Below are 23,124 nucleotides of genomic sequence, written 5' to 3'. Positions count from 1 at the left end.
GAGAAATTGGGGTGCTTTGGTAAAACAGAGAACAGACTTTTATTTTATCTTATGGGGTAATTTAAAAATAATGCTTTGGACAATAGAAAATAAACATAAGAAGGAATACAATGTTATTCTGCAGATAACTGTTTTCTGTTTTGCACTGTTTGTTGAAGCGGGATTCAGATTCAGAACCACCAAAACTTCAGAATAGAACCTTTTTAGCTTTTTACGTGTAGTGCGAATAGGTACAGATAAAACTCCTGTACTGCTTTGCTGTAACTAGAGCTTGATTACCTGGGCTTTTGTAAATTTAATGCTCAAACTGGCTTTTTAATGTCAGTGGCATAAGTGGTTAGGAAGTATGTTCTAGAAGAAGCTACAACTCAGAGTTTACAAAGTCACTTTGGTTGGCTCTTTGTACTGTACAATATATGACCAAAAGGCAAACTTAGGGGAGTGGATTGTAAACCAAGGCTTAGCTTATGAAGGGACAAACAATGTTCAAATAAAGCAATCTTTGTGTCTCGTGTGCTCTGGGCTCTGAACCCGCCTTTATGCAGCTTCGCTTCAGTAGAAACCAGTTAAAGAAGAAAAAATGTTGAGTTTTATGTTTTTCTGTCTGTGTGGTGCAAGCACATACAGCAACTGGGGATGAAGAAAATCTCCATTTTGAGGCCATCTGTGTTGGTTCTTTTGTCTGAACCTGACAAGAGGTCATGGCAGATGGTGGGGTCACAAAGTCTGGCTTCTCGGGCTTGACAAAATGTGTTCATAAAGCTGGAAGAATACCAACTGTTCTTACTGGCTGAAGAGCATTGTGGCAAAGGACTGTAATAGTTTATGGACAATACCTTCTGGATCACTAAGCTTGACAGCAAATAACTTGTCAAAGATGAACATAGTTTGCTTATCTGTAAATGAGTTAAAACTGCTTAGAAATTATGTTCTTAACAACATTTTATTTGAATAAATTACTTGTAAAGCCTCTTAAAGGAAGAGAGGGAGGTCAGACTGCAGCATGAATTTTGGCCAGAGCTACAGACGATGTATTTGGAGAGTTCATCTGCAAGGGTCAGAATGTCAAAAAAAAAAACCAAAAGCAGGCACAAAGATCATAATTTTCAGATGCATTGCAAGGATTCAGTATTTGCTCTTTGCCATGACCTCTGCAGCTTTATGGCTTCAGATATCAGGATTACTACTAGATCCAGTTGCCCCTTTCCCCAGGATGGCAATAGATACCTCTTCATAGTATCTTCTCTGAAGCCAGAGAGAAATTTGTATTATTTTCATGGATGTCTTGTGATGAAACTAAAATGTACAAGTTTTCACAGGAGTATGTCTTAGTAGAGTTGTTTGGTGTTCACATGCTGGAGTAACTGCTTAATTACGTGTGCAATAAAGGGAGGCATTAAGGAAGATAAGTACAAGTCAGTCAACAGGAAGTGGAGGACATCTCTACTTTGAATAAAATGGTTTTCCCCTAACAGTTTCATTGATGTGTGAATAAACCAAGAAATGTATAGAAACAGCCTAGAATTTAAAATTCTCCTGGGTTATCCAAAACTACTAAAGCAGTGATGGATTGTGGTGGTAGAGTTCCTCATTACTTACACACACTACTGAAACCACCCCTGGCACTTTTCTGAAGGGACGTGAAGACACTGGCCATTCTTCATTTGAACTTCACATAGGTTAAAATACAGAGGAAATGGCATGAATTGCACCCTCCTCTAGTAGCTGGTGAGTTGTGTTGTAAATGGTCATGACTCTTCTTTGATAAGTAGTTTAGGTACCTTCCTAATTTTACTGAATTGATTCCACACTTCAAAGTGTGAACAGTTCTCTCTCTTTTATTCATCTTATTCATCTGTCTTTTGCAGTTCCTTTTATAACTGCAAGTAGTACTTATAAAGTACTTTCAAGGTACCTAAACACTTTGTCAAGTTAATTCTGTCTTTAAAATGGTTTGTACTGACAGCATTGATTTGTAACTTTTCTTCTATTTTCTGTAAGACTTTCATTTAAAAAAGCTTTCTGGAAGCTTTCATTTAAAAAATAAGTCACTTTATTTTTTGGTATACCAAAATTTTTTATCTTTTCCTGGAATACTAATATTGTAATTCTAACTACACAGGTTTAATAAAAAAACATGAAAATATTTAAAAGATGAGTTAGAGCTTAATTGGTTTTTCCTTGCATGTTTCATAAAAATTTTGAGTGTTTTCTGTATATTTACATTTCATTAAAAGCCTTCTCTATTGTTGGTGGCTAACGAGACAGTGGAGAGAAGTAATTCACTTCCATTTTTAAAGCCAATCTTCATTAAATGCAGAAGATTGCATGGTTTTAATTACAAAACTTTAGTAATGATATAACATGGTTTGCTAGCACATTAATGTAGTCAGGCCTTTATGTAAGTTGGGCCTTTATATATAGGATTTCATCTCTGCCTGTTCCAAGCACTGAACATTTTTAGTATCTCTGCAGAACCGGACTACTTTGGTGGTTATTTTATCGAAGCTTGGGTTTCAACTAAGGTGTTTCATTAACTTTCTTACAGGATGTTCATCTTAAAGATTCTGTGAAGATGAAAAGTGGTATCTTATGGCTTTTTGAAATATAAAGCAATACTGTCTGACATGACGGCAAAAAATGTAAGTATAACTGTTCAACATGTGCTACTTTTTAATATTGGCATTCTGCCAGTCACTTCTGACTTTCAGAATTGTGTGGACAAATATAAGAAATCAATCACAAAGACCTTCAAATTCAGAAATCTTGTCTGATTTTTGTATACCCCATTATCTTCTGCAGTATTTTGATAAATTTAAACTGGTTAGAAGGTCTTTAAGCAGGTGGCATTTATTCAGCTGTGGGTCAAGTTGATAACTGAGGCAGTGCTTTATGCTGTTTCCACATTGATCTTTTCAGGTCGCTTCTAACCTGAGATATTCTGTGAGTCTGTGATTCCTCTAACATTTTTCTTCAAACTTATGTGAATGCTGCATATTTTGTTGAATCTTCTCACCTTTGCACCTCTGTAAAATCTGTCTACTGAGTCTGAGTCTCAGATCTCAAGAAAGAATAGAAAGACTGCATATTATTTTGCTACTGTTGGTAATTCTTGGGTTCTAGAAGACTGAAGGCCTTCTTGTTTCTTTGCTTGCTCATTAACCAGCCTGTAGTGCTGTCTCAAGGCTCTATATATGACTTCTCTATCCCGAGTTCTGAGGAAGCTTATGAAAAGTCTTAACATCCTGACCTTAATTTTCTGCCTAATTAGCTGTGCTTCCTGAGGTACACAGCTTGTGTAGAGAACAGTTCTGATTAATCCTGGTGATGGGTGAATTGAGTATGACTTTGAGATTTGGGCAATTTGGCTGTTGACTGCCTGTGACAGGGCATCCTGCATTCTAGTTAAATCTGAGTAGGTTTAGGAACCAACACCAAAGAAGCACCCACAATAAAAGTGCATCTAGCCTAGGATTGTGCTCTGTTCAGTAACTGCAAAAGCTTTTGTGCATATTGGGTTAGATTGGTGCCAATGACATCGTTTGGTTAAATTAAGTGTTGGAAATTTCTGTTGGCTTTATTAATAGCTTCATTTGGTGTGTAGTTCCAGGCTTTGAGGTGTCTTATATCTCACTTTCTGATTCAAGCTTACCAAGACATAAAATAAACTGATGTCTATATTCTACATAGACATATATATTCTATATAGCCTTTATATAAGCCCTTTGCTTATTATTTCATAGGTCGTATTCAGCTCTAGTATAAACAAGTAATTCTACTGATGTATGTGGGACAGCTGCACAAATCCAGGTCATTTGTGGCTTTGACTTTTTGTTCAATGCAGTCAAAGGATAAATATCAATCCCAATAAAATCCATGGAGTGTTGTGTAATAGTCATAGAGTGCTATGGGTTGGAAGGCATTTCAGGAGGCCGTCTACTCTGGTGCTTTGTGGAAAGCACTTTGACACTGGGACCCAGTTTCTTGGTGCTTCGTTCATCAGGGCTTTGAGTTTTGAAAATCGCTGAGGACAGATATGACATTCAGTCTGGGTAACCTACTCTTGTGCTGAATATAGAAATGTAATTTTGCTGTTTACTTCAGCACAATGCTATAGTTACTTTAGAGAAGAAATATTTTATTGGTATGCATGCTTTGAGATTTTGCATATCAAACGCATGCAAACCTAGTCAGATACCTAATATTTATGGGTTTATTTTTAAAAAATCAGCTACTATGGTGCAGATGAATGTAGGACTGAGTTTTCATGTTTACCTCTTCATATGGTGGTCGTACACTTTGTGTCCTTATTGGCAGTGCTTCTTAGGGTTTTCCCAACCTTGGTTACTCAGAATTGCACACTCAGGGCAATAATGTCAGCCCTGGTGTTTCCTAATGCTGTTAGAAGGCCATAATGCTTCTGAATTTGCAGAGTTGCAGGGTTTAGATTCTGTGTATGCCTGGGGGTTTCTGCAGCTCCAAACCTGTTTCAAATGTAAGGTTAGTATTTGTTACAGTATCAGAAATGGTTTAGTGATCTGCAGAAGGAGTTGAGGGAGAGAGCTTCTTTGTGAGGGTACTCCCATCATTTTCCTTTATGTTGTAGCATCAAGGAAAGAAAAATTTTAAATATTGGAATTTGGGTGTCTTCCAGGAAAGTCTTGAGGGGCATGTATCTTCTGTCAAATGTGTACAGCAGGAAGCTGCCACCTCTGCATTCTGCAATCACTGCCCCTCAGCTGGGCATGTCTGTGCTCCTGCTGCAGCACAGCCCTGAGCTATGGCTGGAATGGCTTTTCACCTTGCAAGAAGCTGTGTTGAACAACCTTCTGTCCAAGGCAGCTCATGCTTCAAGCACGTGCCAGAATGTTCCCGTAGATTGAATGTGTGTGCAAGATGAATAACCTTCCCCGTCGTTGTTTTTCCTTCCTAACTCTCTGAGTGTGTGGTGAGAGAATTATGCAGGCTGGGCTCACTGCTCATTTTCTTTAAATGCAGGACCCTTTCTGGTATCTGCATGTGAAATATTGTTTGTGGGTAATTTGAACTTTCTTAGAAAACTAATCCAACCAAAGAAGCTATGAATAATAAAATGTAGAATAAAAGTTACAAGTTCTCTTAGAAAAGAGATGTTTATGTGCTTACCATATATATTGTACCCAGATGTAATTTAAATCTCCCTATCCAACTGGGTTGTTTCATTCTTTACTTATATGAGAAAATGTGTTTCTTCTTGCCTGTTTTGTATCTCCTTTCCCATCGGCCCTTCAGATAAAAGGACATTTGTATGAACAAATGCAGAAAACAAAAAGCAAATCCTCATGGTAAATTTATTTTTAGTTTACTCAAACAAATTTTTAGTTTCAGTACTCAAACAAATGAGTGATGTAACTTCAGCAGGTTTTTTGAATGAGACTGTTAGTTTTGGTTGTGAAGTTATTTGTCAGTGCTTCTCAGAGGGTGGCTGTCTTGCCCTAGATAAGGCCAGTTAAATGGCTGTGATATTCTCCTATCACATGTCAGCATGGAAGAAAGTTTAACTGCTGATGTTGGTCACAGAGACTTGCCCAGCCAAGCAGTAGAGAAGGCTGTGCTGCAAGGCAAGCTACAGGAGCTGCTCGTGGCAGTTGGCCCCATCCAAGACTCTGGCTGTGAGTTTTTTTCTTTCCCCTCACCCTGTTTGGAAACTTAGTCACCTAACAGGAAAGGCAAACAAACCTCAAAGATATTTAGTAGGTCTGCAAAGATCCTTTCTTCTTCTCCCATCGTGGCTGGATTCCTTGTGCTGCAGATGAACAGAATCGGGAGTCCAGCTCCTGCCAATACCCAGTCCAGCTCCTGCCATGCTCAGTAATCTGGACACTGGGCCAATGTTATAAAGTAGAAATGTATGTCATGAGCAGTACAGAAAGTAACAAATGATACCAGTTAAGCATTGTCTTGTTTGCCGGTGTCAGCTTAGGAGTCGTTACAGTGCAAGATTCCCAAAAGCAGTGTGTGGTCTGTCTCAGATAACAATGTGGCCTGGGACTCTTGAACACTGAGATGGAATCCTATAAAGCTCTTGCTGTGCAGCAGTATCGTAATGTTGCATCACATATTGCTTCTTTTGAGGCGTAGTTAGGATCATTCTTCTGCAAGAGAAACAAATTCCTTTAGGTCTGCCACATTTCTCACTTCAATTCTCATGAAATTCAAGTTTGTTTTCAAGCTCTTCTAAACTTAGATACAAGGATTATAAAATTGAGAAAAGTGCTTCTATTTGTAAATGTGCTACTAGAACAATTGTAATGAATTTCTGTGCAAACTGAAGTCCTGTGGTTTTGTGTCATTTGCATCACTGAAGTACAAGAAAGACACAAAATCTCCCAAATACTTTGTTGCATTTCTTTCTAAATCTTTCAGAGAATTAAATGTAAAACTTAGAATTTTCATTCTGACACTGTATATGTATGTTATCTTCCGTGTTTGATTAAAACACTGATCTGAATTAATAGGGAAATCTACAGTTGTAGACCTAGAGCTGAATGTTCAATTGCGAACAAATTTCAGTGCTGTCTTTGGAGATGTTCCTTGGAATCCTTTCTCTTGGAATGAGTTGAGGCCCTTAATCTAACGTGGTATTTATCTCTGTGGACCCCTATTCTTTCCCTGAATTGAAAATTTCTCCCGTTTGTGTTGTTCCAGTTGCTGCAGAGGCAGGCAGGGGTCCTGGGGGAAGCTGACACTCGTTTGTGTGCAGGCAGCAGAGGTGTGGGCCAGCAGTGCAGCCTCTTCCCCTTGGCTGGGCGCTGCAGTGGCCTCGCAGTGCTTTGCACTGTGGTTTCCAGGCTCTGCTTAAACATCTCCTCAAGAACACATCCTCAATGTAAGGAACCGCAGTGACCTCTTCCCACACGAGCATTCCTTGTGCCCAAGCACAAGGGATCCTGGAATGCCACTCTTTTCCCTATGGATCTGCTACCAAACAGTGCTGAGGAGATGTTTTGCTTTGTTTTTATGTCTTCCTTCCTTCCTTCGCCCTGCTCCAATCCGGGCGTTCCTGCTCGGGCCCTCCCCAGCCCCGCTGCATCGCTGCTGCAGCGCTGCCACCTGCTGGGAGACAGCCCGGGAGTGGAAGATGGGACACCCCTCTCTTGGCACAGCCGCTGGGGACACCGCAACAGCCCAAGCGCCTGTAGGAGGGTCCAGCTGGGTGTGCCAGGAAGGGCAGGAAAGAGCCAGTCCGATACTGACAATGTCTGAGATAAACTGAGGAGCTGTACTGAGCGTCTCGAAGGGCTTGTTAATAGAAGCACGTAACTGAGCTCATTTGGGCAGTGTTTTACAACCAGGGTAGTGCAGAAACAGTTCTTACGTGTCTCCTGATGGGGAAGAAATCTTGGGAGAAGTATTTTCAAGAATCTGCCACAATGCTGTGTGCAAATTTTTCCCTACAAAAATTATTTGCTGAATACAAAGTCTCTAATCAGAATTGAGAGACTGAGTGCTTATACTAGGTGTTCTTTTGTCTTGTGTAGTTTATTTTAGTTAAGTAGATACTGTTTTATTTACCTAAAATTAAATGATGCTCCAACTTGAGTGTATTAAAATTCTTCAAGTGGCCCTAGCACAGGTTCCATTATTGCTACGTACATCTGTAAAATTAAGCAAAACGTTTGATCCTTCATCATATGATTGCCTTTTTAACTTGGATAGTGGAACCCTTTGTCCCATTGATTTGTGGAAGTACTCAAATTTTATAATATTTTAGAAAGAGGTTGAGATATGAGAGACTTCCCATCTCTTTCTTTCCTCATCCAGCAGCTGTGATCTTGTATTTTTCTGTACCAACTACACTTTCCTATGCTTTGTGTGCATGCCAAAGTCTGAGTTGCACCATTCTGTGTAAGATTTAATTTTTCCATGTCACCAGTAGCTTACCCTCAGTAAATCAGTCTATCTCTGAAGACTAGGGAATGTATTTAGAATGCATCAATAGGCACATCTCAGACCTGAAGACCATGCAGCTTAGGACTGAGGCAACTGGACATGGGCAGATTTCTGCTGTGTTATTGGTGGCAGCTGCTCCCTTTGACTTGGAGGCAACTGCGCCTTACACCATAATAGCCAGAATGGGCTGTTTGGATCATATGTAGTGCATGGCCAGAATATTCAGGGTGTTTTTTGAGGTAACAACTTAGTTAAAAATAGAGTTTATCTTCATATATACGCAGTAAATGTCTTGCATACCTTGTCCTGAGTGTCATGCCCTTGTTAGACTCTACTCTCCATAGGACTATGATGCTTCATAATGCAGAAAGTTGCTTTCATAATATTGTTAGTTGCATATCAGAAAACATAGAAAGGTTTACTGTGTTTTAAGACTTCAAAAATGTTTTTTTCAGGTTGGTGTGACTTCCACAAATGGAGACTTGAAAGGATTTATAGATCAGAACCAGAGTCCAACAAAAGGTAAGAGAACTCTATTCAATACATACATTAAGACTTATTTCACTGCATATGGTTGATTCATATTTGGGATACTCAGAATTTATATGTTCAAAATATACATTCCCACTGGTAGTTGTTTAATACTAGCATGTAAGTGTCAGTAGCAAAGATGGGAAAATCTTCAGAATTTCAGAGGGGAAAATAGGGGGTAGTAAAAATAATAAGAGGATAAAATAAGCTCTTTTTTTCCTTCCTTGATGGTGAATAAATATGCTGAATTTCCTGATTTCTGCCCCACTCTTAAAGTTCCCTGAGTCTGTTGTAGTCAAAACAACAGAGAAGGCTAAGCATCATATCCTACTTCTAAATGTTCTGCACAATTTACAATAATAATTATATTTTGTCCTATTCTGTTTTATCTTAAGACTTCTCGATTAATCACTTTTGACTCAAAAACAATTTATGATCAGTCATAACAGCTATGGTATTCCAGTAAAACAAACCCCTTATCTATATTAGAAAACTCAAGGATTTTCAGTTTAGGAAATTGTTCAATCAACCTTTCTAGTTAAATACTGGTTTGGTGTAATCCACTGCAATAAACCAATATATGTAGTAGCAGGAAGGTTGATTTTTGGCTCATGCCATCAAACCTAAGAGACTGAAAAAATGAGCTAATCTAAACAGAAACTGGCTGGAGCTACAGTATCTTCCTAGTTTTCTAAACTTTGCAGAACATGACAAACTGGTGGAGGCCTTTGAGAACTATTTATTGCATGTTACCCTTTGTGCTTTGTTGTTCTGTGATTGTGTTGTGATGCTAGGGAAAAAGACTAAGTGGAACATTTTCAAATAATTTCTGAAACAAGCAATTGATTTGTCCAGAAAAGAACTGAATAGATTTATAAAGTATGGGTCATTAATGTTAGGAATACCCCAGTGACCCATACCCCATTCTTTATCAGATTTTGCTTCTGGGATGATGGATGCATTATTACCTTAATTTTTGTGTATTTTATAAAATGCTATGATCTAACAATTTTTGGGACTTTTTTTAACCTTGAGGTATAATTAGAAATTGTTGCCATCTCTATTGAAATAAAACATTCACAATGGATTGCTCTTCTTAGAGCATCAAATATTCCATAAAAGCTGGGGAAACTTGTACAGATACAGCCATTACCTGAGCTGTGCCTCCTACTTTCAATCTAAAGTATCCTTTACTTCTTCTTTTGGCATGTCCATTGCTGAACTCTGGAAATTAAGGAGGGGGAAATAGTCCAAATAGATGTTCAGATCCACTAGCTCTTAACAGGGCTTTGTGAGCTTCCTAGTGAAGGCAGTTTCGTTTTTGTTTTTCTTTTTAGTATACATTATTTAAATTAAATAATTTGCTATAGTAAAATTAAAGGCAATTCATTGCTACGTGCCTGGGCCTATTTATAATATGCCTTCATAGTATTCTTAGACTGAAGCATGATGGATTTATGATATGTTCAAGAACAAAGGAGAGAGGCCATTTGCTCTAATGAAGACCTTCTAGAAAGCATCAGATTTCAAGGGCTAGAAATTTTTGCTTAAAAAAAAGTTGCATCTTTCTTTTCTTTCCAGAAAGATAATTGTGGTGCATGTTTATTTGCCTCTAGCACAAAGACTATTGCATTAATTTAACACTTCAGATTCCTGTGCTGAACCTTGAGCACATAGAAAATTCCTTGCAAAATATCTTCCTTTTTACTAATGAACCCTGATCTTTTATTTTTCTATGAAATGTGTTGTGAAATTCTAGGTTTACTGGGTCAAATTTTGAAAAATGCTGTTCTACTCTAGGTGAGCCACTGCCTAGTAACAGCAGCCTGGCTCTTTGAGGATGGTGTTTCAGACTGCACGAGGATGTCTCGAGACACCAAGTCAGCTGTTGCTGTTTCTGTACTCACACAGATACTGCAGTCTTCTTCCACAGCTTTACCACCACAAGATAATTGTTGTGTTGGGGAAACTTTCTGTCTTTTTCTCACTAAAAATGCCTAATCAAAGTAGCTGATCACATGACCCTTGCACTTCAAAATGGATTTCTCTGCTTTTCTTCCATTCACAGGCTCTTTTCAAAATCTCCTTTCTACACAAGTTTTCCCCTGAACCATCTTGAAGGAGTTACTCTGTTGCTGCCGTTGCAGTGTTTATCAGGCTCCATTCATCTTTCCCACCATTACCTTTAATGTCCTTTACCTTTAGGGCCCATGCACAGCCTCTGGGTGTTTTCCAGGTGTATTTTGCTACAGAAGTTAAAGCTCACAGACTGCTTAGGTATTGCAATCTGATCTGTAAATCTTAGAGTACTGCTGTGTCACTTTTGCTGATTTTTAAATCTGAATTAATGTTTCTAACTAGGTTGACAGGTTGTTTGGTTTATTTGGGGATTCAGTTTTCTCATTATAGCTTGTTTCCTGTGTTTGTTAGTGAATATTGTCATCTTCCTGCCCCAGCTTTTTTTCATTCAGGCTTTTTAGAATACTTTCAATATTTGATTTTATTCCTTGTGTAGATGATGTCTAGGGTAAAAAATATTTCCAGTAACCAGTGTATCTAAATGCAATGCAAATTGACTAAGGAATTTGATGTTTTAAATGTGATGATTGAAGAATCAAAGCATATACATCCAAATTTGTAATCCTCATAAAAAGTCTTGTTGCCTAATTCTGAAGGGAACCAGATTTTTTTTTGTCCCTACATGTGCCTAGAAGAAATTTCACAGTGTTCAGCAGATCATTAACTCAAATGTTCACTTTTTTTGGTGAATAGTTCTAGTTCAACAGACAATTCACTTCCCTACATGTGTTGCCTTTATCTCATAGGTAACAGGCTCTTTTGGCTAAAAGCTTCTCTCTGGAGCTTGTTTCTTCTGCTTTGAAATGAGCACTCATTGGATCTGAGAGGGAATGCCACATGTAGATGGCTTTTGACTGATGGCCATGGTACTTATCAAATGCCAGGGACTCCTTGTGCAAGGACCACCATTGGATAAAATATTTCAGCAGCCCATACAGCACTGTCAGGGTATCTCCTTTCTGAAAGTCCTTTTCCCTTGGTCTTTGACATAGTAGATTCTTATTGTTGCAATCAAAATTGCTCAGCTGTGACAGGCTGTGCTGGGCTGGCTGTGCTTCATTTCCATTCCTGAAATTACTAGTGATTGAAATTATTCCTGTAGGAGACCTGCATTTTAATTTTACTTCTCATTGTTTAGTAAATGAATATTCTTGGGTTGCTGAATGTAAAAGAGATGCTTCCTCTCAAGTTTTGTAGAACACAGATGGCTGTTTGTAGCTTTGGGGATAGATCTGTACGTATGTGTCAGGTATTCTCCTAGTTTTCCATCATGAATTGTGCCTGTTGGGAGATACTGCTGGGAGGATCCATACTATCAAGACTGATGTTCTCCTGGGTGTTGACAGAACTTTGATGTCCAGTGAGGTTGATTGACTGGAACTAAGGGACTGCATTCAGCATTAATGCAAAATTCTGGTTTAAGTGGCAAAATGTCTTTGTGGAGTTGGCAGGTTCAATTAAATTGTTTCAATAGAATAGTTCAAGTTAGTCCTCAGCAGGTGTAATTTGGTTTGTGAATAAGTTGAATTGGGGCAGCTCTGCTTTAGTTTGGGGTTATTGTTGCAAGCTGTGATGAATTGTACCTGACCTGCTGTAGAGTTCATGATAAGAAGTTTCAGGTGTAACCATGAGGATTTAAAAGTTAATCTGTTTGGGAGACACTCCCAGTCACTAAGTTACATGCTTGAAGTTCTGTAATCCTGTTAACATCTATTACAACAATGGAAAATCAAACTCTTTTCCCAGTGATCCCAAGCAGAAGGTGGGTCTGTGTTACCCTTGCCCCATAAAACCTGTGCATGCACAGGGATGTGTGTGGCTTTCAGCGCTCTGTGCCAGCTTAGAGTCCCAAGGGTCCCTGATTTGTTGGAGTTGCCTGGTTGTGAAATCCTGTGATAAAATCAAGATTTGCACTCAGACATCACTTGAAAGCTCAAGTCAGTAGTCAGTGAGCCTCACCAGCCCCTTCATTTAGCAGGTGCTCAGCAGAGTGGGACTGGCAGTGGAACAGCCCGATTAAATCCCGGGATACTGGCGGGGATGCCAGCGCACACCCGTGCACAGGGGGAAGGAGAGCCTGCCACGGGGCAAGTGGGACTGAGCACATCTTCTGCTGCCGGGGCCGTAGGTACAGGATTCTTATCTTAAAATGTGTAATGGAGACTCACACAATGGTTTTGAGGAGTCCTGCTGCCCTTAGTTAATACTTTGTTACTGTATTCCCAGTTCCCATGAGTTTTCCATGTTGCTTTCTGTTTACTGCTGTGGAGGAAAAGGGAGTCCAGCCACAGAGCACCAATTTTGCAACAGGGTCTGTGAGGGAGGAGCCATTAATCATAGCTGTAGGGAGCTTGCTTTGGGTGGGAATCTTCACTTCTAATACAACATCACAATGAACTTTGTTTCAATGCATCTTTCTACTACACAGTACCTATCTTGTACTAAATCCTGTCAGGGCGGCTGTTTTAAAAACTTAGTGCACAGCGCTGCTGTAATAGAAGTACTTCATTGTATGCTTGAAGAGATCTGCTAAAATGACCAAGACATCAGAAGCAGTTATCCATAGGCCTGTGCCTGGTACCTTCAGATTCATAAGAAGCTGTTAACTTCTGTAGATTTGTCTCAAATTGGACAATAAAAGACTGAAATTGTACTGCTCTGTATAAGCCTGAAGTACATTGAAAAACTGTCTGCTCCATTTGATTTTTTCTTTTCTACAGATCTCTTTGATTTCATCTCTATGGAATTTTTGAAGCTAGGTTTGTAACCCAATAATTTTGTGCAAAACACAAATTAAGAAATGTACCAAGAAAATACATGTGTACTAATAACATGGTAATAATTCAAATTTTCTACATGTTCTGATAGTACTGATCTTGGAGATAAGTAAATGTCTTAGTGTAATAGGGGACCCTGAGGACACATCACATTTGTTGTTGCAAAATATCCTAAAGGGCTGCTGATATCTCACAGCTCTGAGCTGGGGTTTCTGTCATCATCATCAAGCTGTAGGCTGTATTATTAAAAATGGCTGTTCATTGAGACACTTTTAAAAAGTGGACATTTGTTTAGAGCTCTGAATATGAAATCCAAATTACCAACACTTCCCTGGTGTTTTGTTTGAAAATTCAATGGCTTTTTTTGTTGATGTATGCATTGTGTGTAACCCCAGCTGGTTGGGCTGTGCTCCCCATCAGCCATGGTCTCCTTCAAACTGGCTGTGACAGATTCTATAGATTTCTCCAGTTGACATTGTTTCTGATTATCTTTGCAACTAAGCTGCAGACCTAACAGATTTAGTTATACAGGGAAAAAAAAATCACTAAAATCTCTTTAGTTTTGTATTTGTATAGGAGTGCATGTTGTTTATGTGCAATTAAGCTATTTAGGGTGGCACATAATGATTTAAACTGATTTGGTGAGCTGCTTAGTGTGAGCATACATGTACATAAACATGAATAACTTTATCTGTGACTGCTTGAAGCTGTAGATCATTTAAACTGAATTTTTATTTTTGTGCACCAATAAAATTATTGCACAAATTCCAGGAAGAATAATAGTTATGTAGTGATGATGGTTTTTTAAAATAAGAAATTATAGCAACATTGGTTTCTCTCTCTGAGAAGCAACAATAGTGGTGACTGAAGGATGGAAAAATAATTTATGTAGAAGCAAAGTGCTTTTTGTTCTGAGAGAAACATACATATATCCACTGGAAGATTGTTATTCTGAATCTGCTTCAGTGCCAAGGAGGCTCAGTTTGGGATGGCTTTCTGTGCATTGCAGTTAAAGCCTCCCTATGAGAGTTTTAAGTGGGTTTCTTTCCCATGTGCTTGGATTTCCATAGGTAAAGGGGAATAATGATGCTGACCTCCTTTGTGCCTTGAAAGTACTGCTGAGAAACATTATATAAGAATTGAGTATTATTATACAAATCATTCCAGTTTGATCCATCTGTGCTGACCTTTTCCATCCATGCAGTGAGATTACCGTGACTCAAAGCTGATGGGTCTCATTGTGTGCAGCTTATCACTGTACTCACTGCTCTTGTGCCCCAGGACATAAATCAGTGTAATCTTTTTTGTCCCCAGATGATGGGTGTTATTAAGACTTGGCATTTATTTAGAATTTGGTCGTGTTTAAAGCCTTTGCAGTTGCTTTATGATAGTATATATAGTTACTTTGATGATATTTCTGCTTTCAGCTGAATACAGAAATCTGTTGAATGTTTTGTCACATCTACTTTCTCCTAAATATAATAATGTAATAATATAATAGTAATATTTGAAATAATTGAGGTCACATGAGTATCTGGACCATGATGCTATTGGGAGAAAAAGAAAATGGTAGGGAGGAATATTTTAGTTGTAATTAGTAAAACTTTGTTTACTATTTTTTCAACTACTGACAAACACAAAGAGCAACCTCTTACTGTGAAATATTCGGTTGTTTTTTCTTTTTGGCCACTGCGGATAAGAAATACCTCACTCATGAAAACAAACTGGTTCTTTTTCATCCTATCTGTATTTAAAAATCTACACTTTCACATATTTATATTTGCCAATGAATAAAATTGAAAGTAAGAACAAGGATAAGGAAACATTTCTATGAAATCTTGGTCAACTCTTAAGATTGTTTTGACAACACTGCTGCCAAATGAGGTATTTGTGCAGGGATTAGAAGGTGAAAATCTTTTTTATTGACATTTGAACACATACCATATGTAAGCAAATATCTTTTTAAAATCAAGATCAAGTCATTTGAATGACCCTTGTATTTACCCCAATGGTGCCCATATTCCTTTTTCCAGGGAGCCTTGTAAATGAGGGCACAGTGCAGCAGTAGCTGCTAATTAGTGGTTTACTAGTGGTTTTTCCAGGGCTGCTCATTAAATCTGGTGGGTTTGTGTGGCTTTGGTCATGGGTCTGCACGTGTGTGTGAGAGAAGTACATCCTTACAAATGTTGAAAGCAATCACAGGTGCAGCTGGATCCCCTGGATCGCAGTCTGCGTGGCGCAGGCTGAGGAGGAAGCAAGCTGTGCCCAGTGCTGGTGGCCGTGTGCATTGGCTGTGCTGCTGTGCTCATTGTCCAGTGCTGGGAGCCCCACGTGGCCACGCTGGCACAGACAAACGTGGCAGCCCAGTGCCTCTTGCAGGCTGGGAAGTGCTGCTGGAGACAGCTCTGTGCTGTAGCCCTGTGGTAAAAGAGCTGGGAGCCAAACCCAACATTCTACAATTTTGCCGTACTTGGCTATGTGACCTTACGCTGTCAGCACCAGAGAAAGTAATTTTTCTTTTCCCTGGTAAGAAAAGGGGCAAGGAGAAATAGTATGAGAGCTGGAGTTAATGGGATCAAAAGTTTCAGATGCAGCAGAAAAGAGGAAAATTCCTACAGCAGTACTGGGAAGTGACACATCATTGATGGCAAAAGCCTGGAATGAGGGGAGAGACTAGGTTTTGATGGAACATGCTGTCACAGCTTGGGAAATCCTGGGCAAAATTCTCTAGCAAAAGTAAAACTGGAAACTGTTCTCTATTAAGAGAACTATTTTGAGCTCAGCATGGGAACACAGTGTATGTAAATCATGAATTACTGTCTTGTGCTCTCTGGCACTACCTCACAAAAGGTGTTTCATAACAGAGCAAAGATTTACTGGGCAGGTGGGTTTGCAAGTGTAGGAGGTTTATATTTGTTTTTCTAGGTGAGTTGCATGACTGAATAATCCATTCATTTTATTGAGCAGAGATGCAAGCTGCTTCTGAAGATGTTTTCAGACACAGATTTGCCTTTTGAAAAACTAATATTATGTAGTAGTATTACTGCATATGCCAACAGAAGCTATACAAAGCATAACATTATAATTTTAATATTACAACATAACATTACAATACAGAACATTGGAACATCCTAGTCTCAATTTGTTTGTATTTCTCATATATCATATATCTGTTGAATGTTTCTTATTCAGGTGAGAAGGTGAGACTTAACATAAATCTACATATTTTCTACTTTTGTGCTGTAACTACAGAAGATAAGATCTTTTTTTCTCTCAGTTGTGTTGCCTCTGCTTCCTGTTGCAGAGAAGGTACTTTGTTGAATTTATCATTTTTCAGTAACCTAATGGAAAACATAGGTATCCTAAAATAAAATGTAGAAAACAAGACCATGATTCAGGACCAAGTGAGAAAAGAAAATTGGGCAGTGGAGATGAACAGGTGATGTGAACAGAGACAGGGGAACAGAGATGTGTAACACCACTGAGTCAGCTTGGGCATGTGGGCTAAGCTGAGTCTTGGCTGGCTCCTGTGGGAGGAGGGCTGGTGCCTGCGCTGCTCTGAAGGGACCTGTCACCTCAGATGCCTTCAGCTGTGGTCTGCAGTGCCAGAGAACATTAGTAGCTCTCCAGGAACCAATCCTTGTCCTCATGACCCCAGCTGGACCCAGGCTGACTCTGGATTACCAGGCAGTGGCAGCTCTTCCTTATATTTGGTTGTGCCTCAGAGCCCATCCCTCCCCACGCTGGATCAGGCTGTTGTAGGAAGGGGCCGGTGTTTGATTGATCCCAGCTCTCCTGCTTTGAAGCTGTCACAGAGAAAGGAGCTGCTGCCACCACAGTGCATGCTCAGGGCTTTGAGAGGCTTGTGCACAACAGTTTGAACACTCAGGGGGTAGTGGTGGTGCTGCAACAGTTTTGATTTAAACATTAATTCCAAATAATTGAGATACAAGATGCAATTTGGGATAGAGGAGGAGCAGCAGTATTTTGGGGCTATCAGCACAGAGCTGCCCTTCTCTGGTAGGCAGGATGACTTAGATCCATGAGCAGTTTGCGATCACAAAGATGATAAACATCTTGGGATGGGAACACACTACATTGGAGATGGCATGAGAGACTTTATTGTGACATCCAGATGCCTGCTCTCTGACTTTGGTCACAGGTGAGCTGTAAAGACATCACTTTCTCCATCTGTAAAGTGGCAGGCTGTGGTTGGCTTACATCATCGATGACTGGAATGCTCTGGGACAGTCAGATGAGGAATGGTTAAGGCTTTGGAGGTTTATGGATTCATATTTTGTACATGTGATTAAGATTGTAAATAGGATTTGTATGTTGGCTTCTTTTAAAAGTATTCTCATTATTTTCACTTCTAATGCTGAGGAATGTCAGGCTGTGTGCTCTTTGTCTTAAGCAAGAATGAATTGTTTCTGGAAATAAAATACATGTCATTTTGAAAGTAAAATAGTGAAGGTGTAGTTTTGTGAGGTGTCCATGTGACATCTGCGGAGAGGTCTGGAGGTTACATGAGGGTGTGTTCGCGGCAAATGAGACAACAAAGCTGATTCCAAAGTGTTAGAGTTGTGTGATAATTTGCCAAAGGGTTTTCCACAGGTTACTAAGGAAGTAATTTAAAACTGTCCTTTTACCACCCTTTTTAGGTAATATTTCAGTGATCGCATTGCCAGTTTCCAGCACCAACTCTCCGACTAAGATTTTGCCAAAAACCTTGGGACCAATCAATGTGAATGTTGGACCCCAAATGGTAAGTTTTGCAACCCCAGCCTGTGTAACTGGCTGTGACTTCCTGGTGGTGTAAGACAGGAACAGTCGAGGAACTTGCTGCCTCCTGCCTCAGCCACAAAGTGCCCCACCTGGATGGGAGGGTGCTGACCTGGGGGCACGGCAGGCCTGATGTGCCAGAACTGCCATTCCCTGCAATGCTCTTGTATGTGCCCTTAGGGGGTACCTATCTTCTGGCTTTGAGTGGAAATTGAAACAGCTTTACCAGCTGACATTTTAACTATTACTCGAAAGTATATTAAGAAAATACCCTGATTATTGACACTCCTTGAATGTTTTAAGTCATGTTCTCACCAGTAAATCTCCAGCATTGTAAGAGTGTCTTTGATGTGTTGGTAGAAATTCTAAACTTGTTGAAACTATTCTTCTTAAAACTCTCTTCCTGTCCATGATAACTGTATGTGTATATTGATGTTCCAGGGATTTTGGATCTAGTTTTGAGAAAATTAGATTTTCTGGTGGTCAGAGAGCTAAATAGGCAATGCTGTGAACAGTTTCTAGCAACCTGATAGCTTCTTGCCAAGCACTTAGCCTGAGTGCAGAACCATTTGATGCATTTTGTAACAATGGTGTTGGGCCTTTTTCACATGAGCAGTGTCTGCTGTTCTGCGGGGGGTTTGTCCAGCTGGGCAGAGGGGCACACACATCACAGCCACCCCCGTGGCACTCCCTGCTCGCAGAGCTCTGCCCCCAGCACTGGCCAGGGGCTGCCTGCCAGGAACAGCTCAGTGCGTCAGCGCTGGGGCCTGTGCCCTGTGGCACTGCACTGCAGCAGTTCTGCCACTGAGGATGCGTCCTGGCAGCGCACTAAATACCCACGACAGGGAGAGCACTCACTTAATGTGGTTCCTACTCTTATGACTGACTTCTCAAGCCCTGCTTTTGGTTTCAATGAGCCATGCTTGCAGTTTAGATTCTATAGCAGGTAGAAGTTCCAAAAGCTACTGTGTGATGCGAGACACACATTTTATTTTTTTTTTAATTTTTTTTTTTATTCTCCTACTCAGATGCTTTGCAAGGATAGATCTATATTCAGAAAACATTTTCTTAAGAAATAGCCATTAATGCAGACATTAATGAGACATTAATGCAGACTTTCTGAGACACCTAGCTCTGTTGTGCCAGGCTGTTTAAAAGCGAATGCTCACGAGCTCTCGGTAGTGGCAATGTTAGCGCTCCCTCAGCATCTACCTGTGTCAGCGACGCCCTGCTTGATTAATTTATTTCTTTAGGCCTTATTTACCCGCAGTGGGTTCCATCCGCTGGGGCCGCTGCGGCTCCCTCAGAGCAGCGCAGGGGCCGCGGGTGCCGCGGTGCAGGAGCGGGCGGCTGCCGCTAGAGGGCGGCGCGGGCCGGGCCGGGCTCTCGCTCGCCCCCGGGACCATCGGCACCTGCCGGCCGCGGCCGCGCTCGCTCCGCCGCGCTCCGAACCGCCAATCAGCCCTGGACGCCTTCCTGCCTCAGGCCGGAGCAGCAGGCAGGTGACACAAGTGACACCTTTCCTGTGCCTGCCTGCGAGGGGTAAAGCTAGGCGCCTTTGGGTCTCCAGGATCAACCAGGACCAGAAATCAATACATAACCTGTACCTGTGTTTTGGTTTCTCTAAAATTCTCTTTTTCCTCGGTTCTTTCAAACTGTACATTTGCAAACAATAAATGAGATCAATGTATGTCTTTAAGACCAAACAGACATGTATGTAGTCACAGCATTGTACCAGGGGGATGTGAAGTAATGCTCAATGAGCTAGGGAGATGAGGAATTCTTCACATACCATTTTTCTACTTTTCTAAACAATAATGATGGATAGCAAACAAATTCTGTATACTTATCTGTAGTTCATGTATATATATGTATATATATATATGCATATATATACACACACACTTGCAGTACCTATATATCTGCTGAGTACTTACAACAAGCATATACTTAAAACAGTTACCAGAGTGCCTTGGGATGCTTACACAGATGATGGATAAGTTAAACAGTAAAGGAAACTACAAAGTTCAGTGCAGTCACTACTCAAATGTCACTAATAAATGGAGTAAAATAAAACAAAGTTTTAAAAATTTAGGTAAAAAAGCACTGTCCAAGCAGCTTTGGTATGAATCTTACCATAATAAGAATCAAAATAATTAAATGTGGTTATTTTAAAGATTAGATAATCAATACTATTTCACCTTAAATATTATTTAAATCATTTGGTGACATACTTTGAAAAATGAACTGGAATGTGATTTAGAAGTCGAGACTGGTTGTCCTGGTGTTAACCAGTGTACCTACAATTTCACCTGCAGTTTCACCAGATAAATTCTATCTATTTCGTAAAGACTTTACATTGAATTCTGTAGTCACAATCAGTTGCCAGAGTGCCTTGGGGTCTTGTGAATGCTAGAAACTGCAGGGAATGCTTTGCCTGCAGCTCAGATTGTATTCTGTATAGACAATTACAAGAGACAAATCCATTGGAAAGAAACAAGGTCATATTGATTACATTGATCAAGAAGTTGCTTAGATGTACTCATGAAGAAACAATTGGATTTCTATAGGTAGAGATCCTATCTGCCATACTTAGGAATTATTTGGAATCATTTGTCTGGTTCTTGTCCATATGAATAACACAGTAATACAATACAATTAATAGGAAATTAGCAGTGCTGTAATGACTTTACTGTATGAAGATGTTCTGATGCCATCTTTTCTTTTTTCAGTATATTATGACTGCTTCTGGTACAGAATTATTAATACTTTTCTTAGTGAAATGCTTAGTATGAATTTTGGGCTGTAGTAACCTCTGTTTTCTTAAGAGAGCTGTGGTTTTTATTGCTGAATTTTACAGATCATAAGCACACCACAGAGACTGACCAGTTCAGGGAGTGTTCTGATTGGGAGTCCGTATAACGCAGCTCCAGCAATGGTCACACAGACACACATAACAGAAGCTTCCGGCTGGGTCCCAGGGTAAGGCTTTTGTCTCACTTAAAGATGTCTGAGCATCTGTTCTGATCTTTTCCATTGCTTATACTGTTGAATCTATATGCTGACTTACAGTTTCTAGTTCTTGCACAACTAAATGAAGTATGGCATGTGCTTTTCAGACTGGGAGGCACTTCTGATGTCTGGAGTGTGTGAACACGAATTATAAGCACCAGTCACTTCACTGTCTGCTTTAATTGTGGTTTCTGACAGTGTCTGTTTCTTGGTGAAAATGGAGAGTCACAACTCCTGTTAAAAGAAGCCTTTATTTTTTTCCATTAGTTCATGGTATATCTATGTAGCACGGCTATTGAGCACAGCAGCAGGTGCCTACAGGGGGAAATTATCAAAAACACTTCAACAGGCATTTAATAAATTCTAATAGAAAACTTTAAATATAATCAGTGTAGTATTCTTGTTTCTATGCTACATTAACAACAAGTTTCATAGGGTTCTGAGGTGCTCCAGCCAAACGTGACTTTATCTCTTCTAATTAAATCTGGTCTTTACATTGTTTCTTGGCATTTTGTTATCAGTACTGCTGAGCTTAGCTGTCTCAAAAGAGATGTTTGCCTCTTTTCCTCTGAAAAAGTAATATATTTCTGCATCTAGATTAATTTTTTTAATCAGTGATGAATGTCAGTATTACCTTTTCAACAATAGAGGTGGGAAATGGAGCATGTAGTAAAGAGCAGAAATGAGAGTGCAATGTTTGTACCTTGACTTTCTCCATTTTACTCTGTAAGCAAGGTCTGTCATAGGTCGTACTTCCCAATTACTGTATTCCCCCCCAGAGAGTCAATAAATTGCACGCCTAGCCACACAGTTTTTAAGCTGAATTTTTTTTCTGAATATGTGTTCATTTCCTGAAATACCTTTTGAATGCACTTAGTTCTGATTTTATTTAGGAAGGAGTTGTCAAAAATTACTTTTTCCCTGCAAATTTTGTGAAATGTGGAGGCTAGGCAGATGTTCTTTTAGCACCCAGAAGAGTGACAGACTCTACTGTGTGGTCACAGCTTGCTAAACCAAAGAATCAACACGCCTCTCTTTCTGAAGTGTCATCCAGTGGTGGGGATTCCCAGAGCAGCCTTGTGGCAGTGCATCCACCACCAAGAAACACCGTCTTTCTGTTTGTGTGCATCGCTCAAGTAGAGACACAGGATTTCCAATGAGCTTTATCTTTTGCTCCATCCATAAAAAGTCTCAAGATGACTCCAGACAGACCGCAGTCTGTCCAAAGTCAATAGTGATCCATGTGGAAGTCCGTACAATAGGCCATATTTTCATTTGAGGAACAGAGCTAAGGAAGGGTCTGTGGTATTCCTGAAATGAGGTGGTGAACCCTTGCTGAAGACACTTCAGAAGACTGTTTGCTTTACCCATTGTTTACTTCCCCGGCTCCGAATTATTTCCAGAATGGGAGGAGCACGTTGGCTGGCCGGGCTGGGCACAGGCTGTGGCAGCCTGGTGTGCAGAGCAGGGCACAGCTCTCACTCACTGCTGCTCCAGGCCCATGCCCTGGGCAGCCCCCAGCCCCAGCTCCTCAGCCCCCAGTTAAGCACCATGGACAGGAATCCCTTCGGTGCTGCTGAGGGAGAGGCCTGGTTGTGCATTCTGGATCACACAACCAAAGTGTGCTGCCTTTCAAGCACAGGTTTTCAAACCCATCATTTTTGTTCAGCTGCAGCAGGAAAAGGCAGGTCTGGAAAGCAGCTTCTGCTTGCTGAGGGGAATAAACAGGATGATAAGGAATGGCCAGTGATTGCAGACTGCTGCTCAAAATTCATGGCAGCTTCAGAGGCAGTCTTCAGCTCTGTATGCATCAGCTCTAACAGGAATATGTTTAGTGTTTTACCTTGGGGTTTCATGTAAAGATTCCTGAACATTTACTAGCTTGAAAATATAGGATATATCTTATGCACTGTTTAAAGACATTTTTCTTCCACATGGAAGAATTTTAAATAAGAATTTCAAAGGATCCCAGCTTCTCCTTTTTGATGGTCTTCAGACATCTAGCTGACAC

At 40.1% G+C, this 23,124-nt stretch overlaps 1 protein-coding gene across 4 annotated transcripts in view; it reads left to right on the top strand.

Annotated features, from left to right (window-relative positions):
- TFDP2 (transcription factor Dp-2) overlaps positions 1 to 23,124 on the top strand; it is a 48,580-nt gene that overhangs the window by 8,933 nt on the left and 16,523 nt on the right. For all 4 annotated transcript variants that reach the window (XM_058844103.1, XM_058844102.1, XM_058844104.1 and 1 more), the window contains exons 2-5: positions 2,549 to 2,642; positions 8,388 to 8,454; positions 17,981 to 18,084; positions 20,962 to 21,083. In XM_058844103.1, coding sequence (XP_058700086.1) covers positions 2,628 to 2,642; positions 8,388 to 8,454; positions 17,981 to 18,084; positions 20,962 to 21,083 — 308 coding nt within the window. In that variant the 5' untranslated portion in view covers positions 2,549 to 2,627. The remainder of the gene's footprint in view (positions 1 to 2,548; positions 2,643 to 8,387; positions 8,455 to 17,980; positions 18,085 to 20,961; positions 21,084 to 23,124) is intronic.

This window comes from Poecile atricapillus, chromosome 8 (genome assembly GCF_030490865.1).
Source record: "Poecile atricapillus isolate bPoeAtr1 chromosome 8, bPoeAtr1.hap1, whole genome shotgun sequence".
In the NCBI taxonomy this organism is placed as follows: Eukaryota; Metazoa; Chordata; class Aves; order Passeriformes; family Paridae; genus Poecile; species Poecile atricapillus.
This window is presented reverse-complemented; position numbering and strand designations above follow the sequence as displayed.